Source organism: Durio zibethinus, chromosome 18 (assembly GCF_047325235.1).
Source record: "Durio zibethinus cultivar Kanyao isolate XHJ-2024 chromosome 18, ASM4732523v1, whole genome shotgun sequence".
Lineage (NCBI taxonomy): Eukaryota > Viridiplantae > Streptophyta > Magnoliopsida > Malvales > Malvaceae > Durio > Durio zibethinus.
This window is the reverse complement of record NC_143179.1, coordinates 11,890,030-11,909,173: the sequence shown is the minus strand read 5'-3', so window position 1 is coordinate 11,909,173 and position 19,144 is coordinate 11,890,030. Positions and strand designations below refer to the sequence as shown.

The window sequence follows — 19,144 nt, the reverse complement described above, 5'->3', positions numbered from 1 at the left end:
CATCAGTGGTGTCAACCTTTTATTGAAATTATTTAGAAGATAAAAGCTATGCCAATTTCTTTCATAGAAATTATCCAAATTAAGATATGTGGGGCATTTTAACATAATTTGTGTTTAAGGTAATAATGTAAATAAAGTTAGGAAAACAAAAGAGTCTAAATAAAAAAAAAGAAAAAGGTAAAAAAAATGAAAAAAAAAAGAGATTTAGGATAGATAAAGAGTTTATTATCTTTTTTAAATTTAATCATTTCATTCTACATTCATCATTAAGGTGATTTGTATATTTTAGATTGTTACATTTTTATAAATATATTTGCATCATTATCACATTTAAGCATTTATAAATATATTTTTTGTAGCATGCAAATTAATAATTGTGTCATTCATTCAGCAAGGAAAATAGCATAAACATTTTGGTTTAAACCCTTGAAATAAAATATTTGTTTTAATGCGTATAAGAAGCTGAAAATAAAGAGGATCAATTGGAGGCCCAAATTAATGCATTAGAATACAATCAAGAAGAGTTTGGTCATGACATTCAAGAGATGACAAAACAGCTTACTGAGTTGATGAAGACCATTGATAGACTTAAAGAATTTATTTTGGTGCCTTCTTAAGGGTCCTTACCAATTTCAGCCCAAATAAGTCTTATGAATTCATAGAGTCATGATCAACCAATTCTTACTGGGCCTAGTACACTTTCTGAGCAAGCTGAAGCATTCAATGGCTTGAAAAATAATGAAAGTCTAGATAAGATCATGAAAGAGGTTAGTGATCTGACCATCCAAGTGTCTGGGCTCTAGAATTTAATTTTTTGGATGAAGTTACCAAGTTCTGTACAATCTTCAGCAATTGTTTCAAACTTGAACTTGCATTCAAATCTTTCTTATGTCAAGCATTAAAGATAAAGTCTTAAAACTTCATGCAAACTCCGAAAAGTCCATATGTGAACCAAAATCTTCAGCCTTTCATTCCCAAACCACCTATTTTGGTAATTGCTCAATTTCAAACCTTTGCACCATTACCAAATCCACAAACTCTTAGTTATCCTGTTGCCCAAAAATTACCTAAGAAAAAAAATTAGATTATATCCCTATTAGATATGAAAAACTTTACCTCTATCTGTTTGAGAGACATCTTATTGTCTTTGTACCTTTAGTGCCTTTAAAACCTCGATACCCAAATATTTTAACCTAAATGCGAGATGTGAATGCCATAGTAAGATTATAGGGCATTCTATTGAGAATTATAAGGGTTTCAAACATAAGGTATAATCACTCATAGATGCGAAATGTTTTTATTCAAATACTATAAGGGATTAAAGATTTATGAACAATAAGAAGGGGATGTCATGATAATGAACATGGATGGAATTTTTTATTAAAGAAAGTTTTCAAGTGATAGGTTATTGGGAAATAAAATGCTTTGCATGTTTCTTTTGTTTGAAAAATGTTGCTTTTTATGTTAATGTGCTGTCTTCTTGTATTTAGATATGTGAATTATGGTTTGACTTTAATTTTTGTCTCTTTTCCAATTTTCACACTTTTTACTAAAGAGCTTTATCATTTGTGCATTCATTCATACATCTATTTATGTATACACTCAATAGAATACAATTCATGTGTGCTCTAAAAAAAGAGTGAAAAATTTTTTTCAAGAATAATCTTTGTAATTCTATGAAGGATCAGGAGAATATTGATTTGATAAGTGAGATGAAAAAGATTATCGAAAGACTTTATGCTCAAGAAAATGATCAAAATGATGACCTAGCTTAGGACCCATAAGGGAGAAGTTATGGAATCTAAATGAATAGAGAAGGTATAATCTCTTGAAAGAAAAAGTTCAAGCTATTGAAGGTAAGGATAAATCTTGTGATGCAAAGAAATATCAACTAGTTCCAAATATGATTATTGCACCTAAATTCAATGTTCTAATATTTGAGAAGTATAATGAAATTGAATGTCCTAAGACACATTTAGCTTATTATTGTCACAAAATGGTTAGGTATGCTGGTGAGAAAAACTTGCTTATTCATAATTTTCAAGAAAGTTTGATTGAGACAATAGCCAATTGGCATTATAGTTTGAAAAGTAGCCAAATTCACACTTGAAGAGATTTATCGCGAGCATTCTTGAAGCAATACCAATATATATTGGAGTTGGCTTTAGACCGATTAGTCATTCAAAATATGAAAAAGAGCCTCAATGAGAGCTACAAAGAATATACTGCTAGATGAAAAAAAGTTACATAATGAATTCAACCATATTTAACTAAGAGAGAGTTAATTTTTCTATTTGTGAATACCCTTCTATCTTCTTATTATGATAAGCTAATTGGTAATATGTTATAAGAATTTATCAATTTGCTATTTGCTACAAGTAGAATAAAAAATAAGATAAAATGAGAAGAATTATGAATGTCAATGTAAAAATTCATAATGAAATACAAGGGAATATTTTTGATAAATTTGCCTAAGAGATGATTGTTGAAGGGCGAAATAAGAGAAAATTCACCATGATATATGAACATTTAATGAATAACTATTCCCAATGATCACCATATTATTCTCAACCGATGTTTCAGGCTGATAATTTTTTTTAACCACATCATCTATGTGCTCTAGTTTTTTTTACCACAAACAATTATAAAATAAAAAAATTAACTAAAGCCATTCACAAAGCTGTAAGAGAAAGAAAGTCTAGGTGTATCAGTCATTCTTAATGCCTTACGTTGAGCTTTTTATCTTACTTGTCAAAGATCATATGATCTCTATTATTCTTGCAAGATTTAGAAAACTTCTCTACCCAAAGTGATGTGATCCTAACGCTAAGTATAAATTCCATCGAAGAGCATTCCATAGAAGATTGTATTACCTTTTAAGGATACAATTTAGGCTTTGATTGATGCAGATTCTATAAAATTTAAAGAACTAGTTAGTGGTCTTGATGACTGATAGCAGTAGAATTATGGGTCAATGATGCTAAAGTTGAAGTGTCAAGTGGAGAACTTTTGTTTATGTAACTTTGAATATTATTTCAAGAGTACCATTGAGAATGTAAATTTTTGGATCAAGTTTGAATGTTTGCATTGCATGAGTGAACATTGTGCATTATAGTTCGTTTAAGTTTTAGATATTATAGGTTTTCTTTGAAAGAAAATGTTAAAAAGTGAAAAGATGTTAGATTTGAATAAAGCCCCAAACAGTTAAGTATTGAGGCTATAAAAAGAGAAATACCTTAAAGAAAGAGAGAAAAGAGAAAGGGAAAAAGTGAAAAAAAGGAAAAAAGATAAAAAAAATAAAAAAAAGTTTTAAGTTAAGATGAGTTGGTAATCACTATTAAAAATTCTCCAATACCTAAACATCAATTTCCTTAAATCACCTAGTTGACTTCATTTCATAAGTCATAACCCTTCAACAACCTTGAATTTGATTTTGTGAACCTTACTTTCACCTGATAATGATATGATATCAAAGGCTGATATTATTTTTCAAGGCAATGAACAATGAAATGCTAATGTAAAAAAAATGTGGTTTATAAAAAGTCAAGTATATATGACTTTTTTAAGAATTCAAATGCAGTAATTTGATGTGTCAATGTTATACTGTGGTTTTAAAAATTTTTTAAATCAAAGTTACCCCAAGTCTTGTAAAATGGCCTCAACCATACTGACCTTTTAGCTTTTTACCCCAAAAATTAGTCGGATCCTTTGTCTTGAAGGCATGTTGGTTAGAGAATAAAGATCTCATTGCCTTTAAGATAACTTGAGTTATGATCAACCTTTTTATTCTCTTTTTATAGAGTAACTTAGATCATCTGATACTTTAAATGAATTTATTCCACATGATCATTTTCTTGTTCATTCCACATCATCTTTTTCTTGTAATAACTTTCATTAAGGGTGATTTGTTAAAATAGGACATATTTCATGAAACGCATTACTGGAAAAATGAATTTGGGTATGAGTTATGGGGGGTATGTAAAAAAAACAAAACAAAAAAAAAGAAAAAAGAGAAAAATGAAAGAAAAGAAAATTGGTTATGATATTATACACTTAGAAAATTTGAATAAATCCAAATAAAGTTTGACAAATTCAAAGTTTTGAAAAAGAGATAAGGAAAAAACTCAAAACAGAAAAGGCCAATAATTTTAAAAAAAAAAACAAAAAAGCTTTTGAATGAAAACTTTTATTTAAGTTCATTTTTCTAAAGGGAACTGCTCTTCAATTTAAGTGTTTACGCTTAAAATGACAAATGGTCGTCTTTCATTATCCCTTTACAAATGTAGAAAGTTATCTTTTGTTACCCCTTTGAACCTGATTGAATTCTTGCAAAATAAACTCTAAGGATCATCCTTCACACTAAGGGACAAAAAGGAATGCGTTTAAGGGTTAAGAATAGGGATGTCCAAATGAAATCTCATATGTTGGGGCAAAGGGCCAATATAAATTTATAAAAGTTTTGAATCCACTTAGTGAAAGAATGCAAAAGAGAAGGTGAAAGAAAAAAGAAAAAAATGAAAGGAAATGAAGAATAAAATAAAGAAAAAAAAAAGAAATGAATTGGTGGAAAGCATAAGAACATAAAAAGGAATACACCTCAGAGTGTATCCTTTAAAAGAAAAATGATCATTGGTTTTAAATACCCTTAAATACTTGTTTTGGGCCTTTGTAACATTTTCTTTGACAGCCCTGAACCTTAACCGATGTTACATCTTATAAAAAATTCATATTGGATCATGTATAAAGGCTTAAGAAAAGTTTCTCTTAAAAAATTGACCATGAATATTTTGGGTCTCTATTTATTACCTAATTTCTTATTTGGTAGATTAACCCTTTTTGAAAAAATTCTTTTCCTATTTCGGATAAGGTCAAATTCTTTGGTGTATGGTGTAATAATAAAAAAGATAAAAAAAGAGTAAAAAAAAAAATATGGCTCTAGGGTGAAAACCCTAAAAAATATGATCTAAAATAAATCTTGAAGGTCACTCCTAATGCTAAATATGGTGACTATTAAACAAAGGTAAGCCAAACCTTTTTAAAAAATCTAAAATATCAAAATCCTAGAAGTTTAAGATAGGTTGATTTCAAAAATCTCAACTTTTATCCATTCCCAAATAACCTTTCAAATGGGAAAAAAAGGCCAAAAACATAAAAAAGGTGTTGAGAGGAATCTTTGGTAAATTTTTAGACTTTTTTAATGATCGACATGACGGCCAACAACTACCAACAGTAAAATAAGTGGCTACCAGTTATTGGCTTCTGGGATAATAGCCGACCTTGGGATTTTTGGCTGAAAGAAGAAAATGAGTTTTTTTTTTAAGGGAGAAAATGAGCTAAAAATTTTTTGGAGCTTTTATAATATGCTGAAGAACCAAAACAGTGTCGTTTAGACCCTTTAGGATTTGTGTGCTTGCTCGCGGGTTGATCCGCAACTTGCACACTCGACTCGCCAAGCTCCTTCAACCCTAACCTAGCCAGTTCAATTGAACTGACGTTAACTAAACCGTTGATCGGTCCAGTTTAGGTTTTTTTTTTAATTCTTTGTTGTTTTAATTTTTTTTTATCAATTAGAGTTATTATTATTATTATTATTATTATTATTATTATTATTATTAGTATTATTATTTAAATTTTAAATTTGCTAAAATAAAAGTTTATTTATTAATTAATAATAATAATAATAATGATGACAGTAAAGAAATAAATAAAGATAAGCAACGAATGATAAAGTTTAAATTTTTTATATTTTTAAATTAAAATAAACCTTATAATAATAATAATAATAATAATAACAATAATAATAAAAATAATAAATTTTATGGAAAAGACATATATGAAAAAAATGTTAGCAAATTTTCAAAAATTATAGAAAGTGAGCTTACTCTAAAAGTCTACCTAAATGTTGAAAATTTTTAGAGATGTTCGTATTTTTAAATTTTGAAATCCTAAAATCTAAAACCCTAAAACTCCAAACCCTAAAACCTTAAAATTCCAAATTTTGAAACTCCAAAGCCTTTGAAACCTTAAAATTTTATAACCCAAAATTTTAAAACTATAAAATCCAAAACCCTAAACCCTAAAACTTGAGACCCTAAAATTTTGAAACCCCAAAACCCTCGAAATCCTAAAATTTTAAAACCTTAAATTTCAAACCTCTAAAATTGAAAACACTAAAACCTAAAACTCAAAACCCTAAAACTATAAACCCTCAAAACCCTAAAATTTCAAACCCTAAATTTTAAAACCTTAAAATCCAAAATCTTAAAACCAAAATCTTAAAACCAAAATCCTAAAACTTGAAACTCTAAAATCATAAACCTTAAAACCTCAAAATCCCAAAACAAAAATCCTAAAACCTAAAACCTTAAAATCTTGAAACCCTTAAATGAAACCTTAAATCCTAAAAATCCACCAAGACCTTAAATTTAACTCAAACTCTAAATTTGACTCATAACCCCAAATCATCACCTAAAAATCATTCAAATCTTAAAACCTCGACCTAAGCCCTAACAAAACCATCATAAAATTTTAAGAATTCGTATCTAAATATCATATGAAGTAGTGTATCCTCAAATGTTGCCCAAATAATAAAAATTTTTCATACACATCCTTAACTCGAATAATAATGAGATTAAACAAAATAATAAAAATATCATTAAAATGAGATTTTAAATATAAATAGACATACTTAAACTCCACCTAAATGTTAAAGAGTCAAAGTGGTCTTCTTATATCTAAGGGTCCGATGTCAAATTACATTTTATTATCATACATAACATCTATTGAAATACGTACATTTATATATTATTATTTGCACTTGTTTCACATATTTATCCATTTAATTATTGTTTACTACTTGATAGTACCATCATTGACTTTCTCGTATGAAATGTTTTAAAAAATATATATACTTTAAAAATGTGAAATTATAAAATAAAATAAAAATAACATTTTGAAGAAAATAATTATTGGTACTCTACCTAGACAGTGGAGAGTTATCAACAATTATCTTTTATAAAGAGTTTTATTTTCATTTTTAAAGAATGTTATAATAAATCTTAGACAAAAGGAACTATCTCTAAATTTTACCTAAATGTTGAAGAGTTTTAAGATAATTCTTTATCCTAAAGATTTTTGCAATATTCATAAATAAAATACTAATAAAATCGATTTTCTTTTTTCAAAAATGAGGGGAATTATTATTAAATTTCAAATCGAAACTAGTTTATCCAACCCTGAAGATAAAGCATGATTGATTGGTACCAATTTTCATAAGCGCTGTGAGGGGCTAATCCTTCCTCACACATAACCGACTCCTGAATCCAATTTTGTCTTCGTAGATCAAAATTATCTTTCTGATAAACTTTAAACTTGTTTTACCGCTTATTAAAAAACTAAACTTTTGGGTGACCAGTCACACCCTAAAAAAGATTGGTGACTATTCCCCTGTTTTTCTTGATTTTAAAATCTTTTCATCTAGTGTTCTAAAAAATGTATGACAACGTATTATTTTCACAATTTAGTCTGACCTCTATAATTAATTTTTCTTTTGTATTTTTTCTCTAGAATTTTATAATTGTTATTCCCATGAACAAAAACTAATATCAAATCAAATACAAATCAATTGCATCTCCTTAACCAACAATTAGCACTATATAATTTAATGAACACTTTAACTAAAATTCAACTATAAAATTAGATGATTTAGAAAGTGTTGGAGCTACCAAGAACTAAGGATTGGATCAAGTCAATTTGCCATAAGAATTGTCTATCTTGACTGAAAGAATAATTGATTTAGTTTTCTTTCAACTTTTATCTTAATGTAAATATTTATGATTAATTTATATCTTAAGATTAGTTAATCTTTCTAAATTGTATTAAAGTACTCGCTCTTTTTGTTATCTAGGTGATTGAAAAACCTAACATAAATTGTTATAAGTAAAAAATTATTAAGTGAAGAAAAATTAATTGTTTTGGATAAATCTTTCAAGGTGTGACAAAATTCATTGGAACTATCTTTTGAATGTGTTTATGTAAAAATTACATTCATTCAAGAAAATTTATGTTGTTAATGCTGAAAATAAAATCATTTTAAATTATATAGGTATTACATAATAAGTTTGTTATTCTTATAATTGTAGTTTTCATAAGAAAACATAACAAATATCAAGGTTAGAAATTTATTTTATTTTATTTTTTAAAATTTTATTTTAAAATTTTTATTTAATAAAAATTAATATATAATAAAATTTTTAAATAAAAAAATTAATTTTTTAATTGATATAACGTACAATTACATTTAATTGATGGAAACATCAACAGAAGATTATTTTAAGTAAAAAAATGAGATGAAAGATTGATTAATTATGCAAAACTCTATTGATTTATGAAAAATAGAGTTATGCATTTGTATATTTTTTAGAATTAATGACTCTTTTATTTTGGAGAAATGTTATATACTCATTCATTTTCTCTTTTATATTAGTTAAAGAATATTCACCGTTATATTAAAATTTTTAAAGTTGTCATATTAGGTCATATTTGTTCAAAAGAATTGAAATTCATCAAATTAATTATCATTTTACATATAAAATAAAATTATTATAAATTATAATTTAACTAAATTGAAAAGTGATTTAAATGCATTCATTAGCAAAATTCATTTAATAAATCTTTATTTAATCATGTTGGATTTTAGACTTAGGATTAATAACCAACTAGGTTGAGTCAAGTTCTATCATCTATTTCTATTCATAGTGTACTCAATTATTCGTTTATGTACTTAAGCAAATTTGACTAAATAATTGATGCGGACTTCTCTTTGTTTAAAAAAGTTAGATTCAATCGTCCTAAATTTAAATAAAAAAAAAGGTATACTTCATTTCTTATAATTACAATTCCATTTTAAAAATAGTTCTAAAATTAATTAACTAATTCAACCACAAAAATAATAACAATAAAACATTGAAGATGAAAGGAAAAAAAATTAAATTAAAAACTTTTAAATTATTACGGGAGATGAATAATATTTGATTTTGATTAGATAACTATTTCAATTCGAATTTTTGTTATGTTCAATTATTTCGGGTTTTAAATAACTATTGAGTTATTAACTTTTTAAAATCAATTAAAATCAAGTTAAGTTAATTTATTTTTATAATTATGTGGATTATATTATTTTAATTAAATTAAAATTTAAAATGAGTAAAAAATTTATTTATACTCAATTTGAGTTTTTAATTGTTTCAAATCTAAGTTAATTAATTCATGTTATTTTAGTTATTCTTTTATGACATAGTAATAAAGTTTAAAACAGAACAAGAACACAAAACAATAAAAATTTAAGTGCAAAAGTAATAGAAATACTAATGATAATTTTAGAAGAAAATCATTATACCCAAGTTTTGTAGAGATTAAAGGATATTTCTTTTTTGAGGATTTTTGAAATTTGTATTATAAAAATGTTAATTTGGATCAACAAGTTTATAATCGTTCATTTGTATTATAATATGGGTTGAAAGAAACAATTCAAACATTTCATTTGAAATAGGTCATATCATAGTTCAAACTTATTCTTAAAAATAACATAGAGTTAAATATTATTTGGCCTATTATGAACCTTATAATATTCTTCACTCTTTTTAAATAGAGAAATTGATTGGCATCAAAATATTAAAAAAGTTATTTTGATGATGGTAATAAGAATGAAGCAACAATTAAAAATATATTATCTTTTCATTTAGTAGAAAAACATTTTATGGAGAATGCAAAATATTCTTTCCTTTTTTTCAAAATGGAGAAGTTGATTGGTATCAAAATACCAAAAAAGTTATTTTGAATGATGGTAATAAGCATGATGCAACGATTAAAAATATACCATCTTTTCATTTAGTAGAAGAATTTTTTATAGAGAATGCAAATGTGATTATTGTAAATTTAATATTTTTTACAATTATAGTTTGTTTAATTTTTATAATTTTATTTAGTAAATTTATTCTCATTACTTCTATCATATATATAACAAAATTTTTATCCAAAATTGTATACTTTAAAATAAAAATATAAGGCAAAATTTGTTATTTTCATTAGTGACAAAACACATCAAAATTTTTAATATTTTATATGTAATTGTACTTCGCTAATAGTTATGAAATATATATAGTAATGATTCAATCAAATCATAAATCAAACTTATCTTAATATGTACTATTTTATCATGAACTAAAAATTTAAAGAATATCTTAGAAAATTTGACTTAATGCATTGTATATATTTATTAAATTTAGTTTTAATACTTGCATTAATATAGAATATTATGGTTTTAATTTATTATTACATGTTAAACTACTGATAATAAATTTAAAGCATTTATTCATACTTTTCAAGTCATTTAAACTTAAACTTTTTTTGTTTTTCTTTACCTTACAAATTAAATCATATAGCATACATTGTAATTATTTTCTTTTTAGATATATACAAATCAATGATAATATACTAGTAGATAATTAATAATTTAATAATTAATCGTTGAAAACTTAAATGTAATCAGTTAAACTTAATAGTAATCATCGATAACTTACTTGTACATTAGTGATAATTTAATAATAAATAAATGATAATTTAGTAATAAATAATTGATAACTTTTTAGTAAATCAGTAATAATATAATAATATATGCATAATACCAAATCAATAATAACTTATGGTAAATTAGTAATAATTTAATAATAAATTAATTTTACTTTAATTGTAATTAATTAACAGTAGTAAATTACAAATAATTTAGTAGTAAATCAATGATAAATTAATAGTAAACAATTGATAAATCATTGAAAATTTAAAAATAAATCAATATAACTTAGTAGTAAATCATTGATAATGTAATAGTTAATCAGTGATAATTTAATAATAAATCATGCATAATTTAATATAAATCTGTAGTAACTTGGTAATGAATCATAGATATTTTAATGGTAAATCAATGGTAATTTTATAGTAAATAATCAAAAATTAAGTAGTAAATCAATGATAACATAATAGTAAATACCTAAAAATATCATGGTAAATCATTAATAATTTAGTAGTAAAGTAATAGTTTAAAAGTAAATTACTAATAATATATTAGTAAATTATTAATAATTTAGTTGTCAATTAGTTATAATTTAGTAGAAGTTAGTTAATCATTGATAACTTTTTAGTTTAGCATTGGCTAATTAGTAGTAAATTAATTATAATTTTATAATAATTATCAATAACTTAGTGGTAAATCATCAATAATTTAATAAAAATCATTCATAACTTAACGTTAAATATTTCGTAACTTAAATGGCAAATTATTAGTAAATTAGAAGTAAATCATTAATAGTTTAGTAGTAAATCATTGATAACTTAATAGGAAATAACTAATAACTTAATTGTTAATTATTGATAACTTTTTTTATAGTTGAAGTTGCCAAAGATTGAACCCTAATTACTAGTAAAAGTGAAGTCCAAACTTTCATTTTGGGGGCTAGAATAAATCTAACATGAACCCATTCAATAAAAAAATTAGTGAAAAATTTTATACTTGAATAAAACAATAACGTTATCATATAAAATGAAAATTATCTCATATATTATTAGTGGATTTTTTAAATTTCAAATTTTATAATTATAAATGTATAATAATATATTAGTAAATCAATTATAAATTAATAAAAATAAGTGATAACTCAGTAGTTAATCATCGATAACTTAATAATAACTCAATAATATATTAACAATAAATTAGTAATAACTTAATAGTAAATAAGTTTCAATTTAGTAGTAATTAATTGATAATTAATAGTATATTATAAATAATTTAGTAGTAAATCAATTATAATTTAATAGTTAATAATTGGAAACTTAAAAATAAATCAATATTATTTAGTAGTACTTAATCGTCAATAACTTAATAGTAAATTATAGATAATTTAATATAAATTAGTGATAACTTGATAATGAATCAAAGTTAATTTAGTAATAAATCTGTGATAATTTTGTAGTAAATAATCGAAAATTAAGTAGTCAAGCAAACATAATAGTAAAAGTATAATAACATAATAGTAAATTATTGATAATTTAGATGTAAATTATTGACAGTTTAGTAGTAAATCACTTACAATTTAGTTATAAATTAATGATAATTTAGTACTAAATTAATTAATCGTTGATAATTTTGTAGTAAATCATTGATAAATTAATAACAAATAAATTATAACTTTATAACAAATTATCGGTAATATAGTAGTAAATCATCAACAATTTAGAAGTAAATAATTCATAATTTAATAGTAAATCATTCATAAATTAATAGTAAATCAATGCTAATTTAGTAGTAAATTACTCATAATTTAACAATATATAAATCATGATAATATAATAATAAATCATTGATAACATAATTGTCAATCATTGATAGAATTTTTTATACTTAAAGTTGTCAGAGATTGAACTTTGATTACTAGAAGAAACGAAATTAGAAATTTCATCTTGGGAGACTATGATATATCTACCACGAACCTATTCAATAAAAAAAATTTAGTGAAAAAATTTATAAATTTGAATGAAACAATAATGTTTTTATATATATAAAAAATCTTATATTAGAACTAAATCTACATTTTCCTATAGTAATCCATTGTTACATATGTAATGACACAAATTTTATCAATAATTACTAAAAATATATCATAAGTTATTAGAAGGTTAATTTAAATTTACATCAAAAAGTTATTAAAAGTTTATCAATAGTTACCAAAATTGTATTATAAGTTACCAAACTAATATTAAAAGTTATCAAAATTATATCAAATGTTACTAAAATTTTATTAAAAGTTAGAAAAATCAAAATTATATCAAAAGTTATCAATTTTTATTTATATTATATCAAAATTAAAATTAAATTATTAATATTTATTATTATTATCATAATATAAAAGTTTTTATTTATTAAAATAAATTTTTAAAAACAAAAATTATACATACATCACACGCGTGCCATAAATTAGTAAAAAAAAATGTATTTGGATGCAAATAATATGGTTGAAAGATTGTACATGAAATATATAATTTTTTAGATGAGTATGCAAATATTAATTTTATTTTTAATTAGTTATGATTTTCTTATTACTTTTTGCTTTTTTAAATAAAAGCTTTTGAAAAATCACAAGACAAAAAAATTTTTTATAAATGAATGAATTAAATAGATATTTTGTCAAATTTTTTGAAATTAAGGCTTCGAGATAATTAGACGCATAAGATTTTTATCAGATGAGTTAAATAGATAAAATCAGAGCTGTAAAGATGAATTAAAATTTTAAAAATAATAAAAAACCTTACGCCAATCCTAAATAAAAAAGTTAAAAGTTAACAAAAAAAAAAAAGAAAGACAAAGTCTTTCGAAGCCTTCTCCTCTCTCTGTAATTCCATTACGGATTGAAGCCATAATTTTTTTTTTCTCATGGATTCTCGATATTTCCTCGGATTCTTTCTTCTTATTTTCCTTAATTTCTGTTTGGCTTCAGCTGAGATTAATGGATCGGTGCTTCAAATGAAAAGAGGAACTTCTTCAGTTCTATTTGATCCGACTCGTGTTACTCAACTCTCATGGCACCCTAGGTAACTTTAATTTCTCTCAGTTTTTTTTTTTTTATTTTCATTTTTATTTTTGGTTTAATTTAGTCAAAACTGTGAAATTTATGATTCTTTTTTTCTTTTTGCAGAACTTTTATTTACAAAGGATTTTTATCGAGTAAGGAATGTGATCACCTTATTAATCTGGTAAGCAACAATTTTATTTTATTTTTGAACTATCTTTTTTGAAGAATTCGATTTATGAATTTAAATTCTTTTTTTTTTAATTGAATTGATTTCAGGCTAAGGATAAGTTAGAGAAGTCAATGGTGGCAGATAATGAATCAGGTGAAAGCATTGAAAGTGAAGTTCGAACCAGCTCTGGCATGTTTCTTCAGAAAGCTCAGGTAAATCTCATAAGTTGCCTTTCTCTTTTTTTTAAAGCTGTGAAATTAGTTGGAATTCTGTTAATGTAGGAGATGAATGTTGTTGGTTTATTCATGGTGTCCGCATCCGAATGTTGAATCAATGATCAAAATTATAGAACTTAGAAGTAAATGGAATGATTTCCTCATCACCTGATTTTGTTTTCTGTATTTTTTATTTTTGGCTAAATTGACTTTATGCAATGAAATCTTGTTGTAGTTTCTGAAGAAAGGATAAGTATATGGCTTCGGGACGTGTTTGATGCACAAGATTATGATAGGATAAAGTAAAATGATATTATGAATAAGATTAGATTAAATAATGTCATCATATCTTGTGTTTGATGTGTGCAACGATTAGGATAGGATAATTTTATTATTGATCAAAATTATCCTTCCTTAAAGTATATACAATTTAAATTATTGATGTAATTTTTAAGGATATAATAAGACATGTAAGTTTAATCCCATGGATTAAAAATAATCCTCTCCACATTGAGAGGATTGAATCATCCTGTGCCAAGAGGATAATTAATCCTCCTTGCAATCCTGTCCCCTTTTTTAGGCACAAATCAAACATGATATAGGATGATTATAATCCTATTCTATCCATCATCTTATGCACCAAACATAACCTATAGAATTATGTCATGACAATTTTCTTAATGAGAAAATTGTTCACAATGATTTGAGTTTGCTCTGTTTTTTGAGAACTTGCATTTGATGTTGACAGATTTGATCTTATGATTATCAAATAAAAGTTGTGGAATACTTATGAGCTTTGAACCAGTTAATGGCAGTATTGCCAAACTTTTTTTTTTTTATTGATGTTCTGTTAGAATTTGTATTCCACAGTGTTTGTATTCACAGCAGTTTTTTCTGTATTCTTCATAAATAACCAAGTTTTAGGTGGTAGTTTGTCACAATTAATGGATTGTGTGATTGTGGTTTTTTCCCTCATGATTTGTTCAAACTTAATTTCAATGCTGGTTCTTTACCAAAAGAATTTGTTTCCTCATTGAATGAACAGTTGAAAAGATCATTGCTTAAGAGTTAGTCACATTGGTTCTGGCTAATTCAAGCCTCGTCAAATCCATGCCATAAATTACTGTCGTGGATGCAAGCATGCAAGGATTAGTTATGTGTTTCATTGAGTTTAGAGACTGTTTACTCTATCCTTATTGTGATAACTAGGATAGTTTTTATTTATGGACCATGTTTGGAGAGCATCGCATATGGTGATTCTTGAACTTCAAAGGCTTATGTAGTGTCCTTTGTTTCTGATATGAAGGATGAAGTAGTTGCTGATGTTGAAGCCAGGATTGCTGCATGGACCTTCCTTCCTGTAGGTATATTTATCACTGCTTATTGCTACTTTAGAATTTCTTAATCAGTATGGAAGGACATTTTTCTCATCTTCCTTGAACATGGTGTTGCAAACAGAGAATGGGGAATCCATGCAAATACTACACTATGAGCATGGTCAGAAGTATGAGCCACATTTCGATTATTTTCTTGACAAGGCTAACCAAGAGCTGGGTGGTCACCGTATTGCCACTGTACTGATGTATTTGTCTGATGTTGATAGTGGTGGGGAAACTGTGTTTCCAAATTCAGAGGCAAGCATTTGCTTGCGAATCCAGTTTTTTTGCAGTCTTTTTTTTTTTTTAATTTTATTTAATTTATACTTTGCTCCTATTCTCTCATTGTTACATTTCGATGATTTTTGCTTATTTTGTTCATTTTTCTTCATTTGTCTTCTGCAGAGAAAACTTGCTCAGCCCAAGAACGAAAGCTGGTCAGATTGTGCCAAAAATGGATATGCAGGTATTACGATTACCCTTTGAGATATTAGGTGAAAAGCCAATGTATTTTTTCTTTTTTTTTTGTTTACTTTCTCTTTTAGAGTGAACAAATGCATTTTGATCTTGATTCTCTTGGACACAGCAGTGTCATTTCCGTTTGCCATTATTTATCTGCACTATCTCTATCATATATAGGCCCACTTCTTGGATTGGCTAGTAATCTGTCATTTCAATGAGTTCTGTTGATATTACCACAAAACTGCCATATTGTGTTCTTATTTTAATGGTTCTCCAGTAAATTATAGCAATAGAAATCTTACCATATGGTCCTCAGTGTACTGCATATACTTGCAGTGAAACCCAGAAAAGGCGATGCATTATTGTTCTTCAGTCTTCATCTTGATGCAACTATTGATTCCAACAGTTTGCATGGAAGTTGCCCGGTAATAAAGGGTGAGAAATGGTCTGCAACAAAGTGGATCCATGTCAGGTCCTTTGATAAACTGGAGAAGCGCTTTGCAAACGGGGACTGTGTTGATGACAATGAGAACTGCCCCATCTGGGCTAAGGCTGGCGAGTGTGAAAAGAACCCTACTTACATGGTGGGTTCTGACGAGTCTTACGGATTCTGTAGGAAGAGTTGTAAGGTATGCTCCTCCTAGTAAGTTATTTCCCAGGCTGTTTCCGCGTTCTTTAAAGAAAGATGGTTAACCATTTAATAGCTGTATATACTGATATTTGAGTTGTGCTCAATGCACACACATTTTGTAGGACATAAAATCTTTTTATTGTGGAATGTCATATCTTACAGATGGTTACTATCATCTCTATCTCGTTTTTCCTTTTCGAAAGTTGATTTCTCACATTGATTATTATCTAAATTTTATCATTTGATGCAAATCTTTTCATTGGATTGGGAACACATTGTACAGAATGATTTAGCTATTAGTTAGTCTTTAACTCCTTTTCTCTGATGAACATGCAAATGGTGGCCTTTGGAGGCTAGACTATACTCTGGAGCCAATTGACAGAGAATTTCAACATTTTGTAAGCAAATAGACGATTCTCATCAGTTAATTCGAAATTTCTAATGCTTTTTTTTTTTTTTTTGAAAAATAGATAATTGTATGGTTTATCACAAAAGCCCAATAAATATTTTCAGTCATCTCATTTTTATATAAACAATATAGTTATGTATTTTAATGAAAAAAAAAAAGAGGAAATTTGAGTTCTTCTGAAAACGTCAAAAAGGAAACTTTTAAGGAAAAAGCAAACAAAACAAAATTACTAAAAAGGTTAAAAATAAACAGATAATGAAATTTGGCACACTACAAGCTTTTCAAATAAAAACCACATTCGGCAAAAATTACCTTGCAAGTGAACATTTACCATGAGTTCACGCAAAATTTGCACTTAGAATTGGGAGTACATATTTTCAAGGTTTTTTTTTTTTTTTTTTGCCCTCTTCTCACTTGTTAAAAACATTTCTTTTCTTCTCTTCAAACATAATCTCTCTTTAGAATCAATTGCATCACCATTAAATATAATAAATCATATATATATATATATGTGTGTGTGTGTGTGTGTGTGTGTGTGAGTCACCATTATCATTCAATGGGAAGACCCCCTTGCTGTGATAAATCCAATGTTAACAGGGGTCTCTGGACTGCTGAAGAAATTCCAAACACGGAATTGGCAACTGGACCTTGGTTCCTAAGAAAGCAGGTTTCAATTTTATTCTTTCCTTCATGCTTGAAAAAATCCATGTGTTGAAGATAATGCATCATATTAATTGCAAGACATCTTCCTGGAAGAACAGACAACGAAGTGACCATAACTTCAACAAAGTTGAACTTCAGGGTTTTGGAGCATATGATGATTACAGGTCTTCCACAATGAATCAGGTCAGCATCCACACTGATGCTTCATCTTCTGCAAGTTCTTTTGTTGATGCTATCCTGGATAGGGACATTGAGATACGTATGTTCGCAATTTCCTGAACTTTTAGATAGTTCTTTTGATTACTTAGTTCGATTTTAAGTCTGATGATTTAGACAAGTATGTGTTATCGAACAAACTGTGAGAGCCTGTTGCTAAGTTTCTTCTAATATCTACGATATTCTGACTAATAATTTGTTTTTAATGTACTTGTGTTGAATATAATCGATTCCTCCTGGTGAATATAAATTATAATAAACTTAAGAAAAATCAAACGTTCTCATGTCAAATAATATGGTATACGTGTATATAGTACGAGCAACTTTGTTGCTCTCACTCTTTATTTTTCTTGAAGTATTCATGTCTGTCCACATATCTTATAGAGATGAGTGTATATATATATATATATCCGACTCTCCAAATAAATGAAATAACTTAGAAAATTTTAAATGTACCAATGTCTGTGATGCATGCCATATCTGATACAGTACTCGTCAGGAGTCCGAATAATATACTGTTACTTATGATATTAATGATAATGAACCATACCCCATATATCAAGTTGATAACAAATGATTTCGGCTATGAATCAATTAAAAACAATGTATTTCTATATGTGACATGCATCAACCAATCATATTTATACTAAACTAGTGTTAGAAAAAATAAATAAGAGAAGAAAATAATAAAAAAAAATTTTGACTTTGAGGCATAAATAACACTTTTTTAAAAACAATTATATTTTTAGGATATAACAAAACCTCAAATTCTCCGATTATAAGTAATGAAAATGATTATCCTGAAAGGTTTATTTATAATGAATGAACAAACATAAACTTCTATTCAAATGGTTATAACTTTATGTATAATCATAACTTTTATGAATAATAATTTATTTATATTCAAATAGCTATGATCATTTATCATATGATAACTATTTCTGTTTAAATATAGTTATTTAAAATATGAATAAACTTAATACAAAAATTAATTTTATTCATAAATAATTAAATCTTTCTATCAAATATGAGATGCACTACATTTTAAATACCAACAATCTCCCATTAGTTTGGATTGTTGATGCTTAATTTTTAATCTTTCACACAAATAAATATTATGAATATAAAAATGTATCTCTCGATTTAAACCATTAATTAACGTATATATCTTAGAATTCTAATGAAATTGATGGTGTCCACAGATTAAACATCAACTCTTAATGTTAGAATTGAAGATATAACATACAATACTTATTTATCTTCTGTCAGAGATTTATAACCACTTTTAGCACTATTATAGCCATGGGCTTATCCTACTCATAAACATTTACAATAGAGACCCGAATTCTTTTTGTTGAAGCGGCATCACTTCTATATTTAT

The 19,144-nt window shown here is 26.1% G+C and overlaps 1 protein-coding gene across 4 annotated transcripts; it reads left to right on the top strand.

Annotated features, from left to right (window-relative positions):
* The first annotated feature begins 13,345 nt into the window (after positions 1–13,345).
* Positions 13,346–18,023, top strand: LOC111299599 (putative prolyl 4-hydroxylase 7). 4 transcript variants are annotated; one of them, XM_089747580.1, is made up of 11 exons: positions 13,346–13,442; positions 13,548–13,641; positions 13,746–13,803; positions 13,899–14,003; positions 15,313–15,370; positions 15,465–15,640; positions 15,788–15,848; positions 16,181–16,473; positions 16,833–16,873; positions 17,482–17,551; positions 17,646–18,023. In XM_089747580.1, the coding sequence occupies exons 2-11, from the start codon at positions 13,574–13,576 to the stop codon at positions 17,655–17,657; spliced, it is 942 nt and encodes a 313-aa protein (XP_089603706.1). In that variant the 5' UTR covers positions 13,346–13,442; positions 13,548–13,573; the 3' UTR covers positions 17,658–18,023. The 4 variants fall into 4 exon arrangements, 3 of the variants coding, with proteins under 3 accessions (XP_089603706.1, XP_089603705.1, XP_089603707.1); XM_089747579.1 differs by having other exon boundaries at positions 13,369–13,641; XR_016329875.1 differs by lacking the exon at positions 16,833–16,873 and having other exon boundaries at positions 13,366–13,641.
* Positions 18,024–19,144: the final 1,121 nt, after the last annotated feature.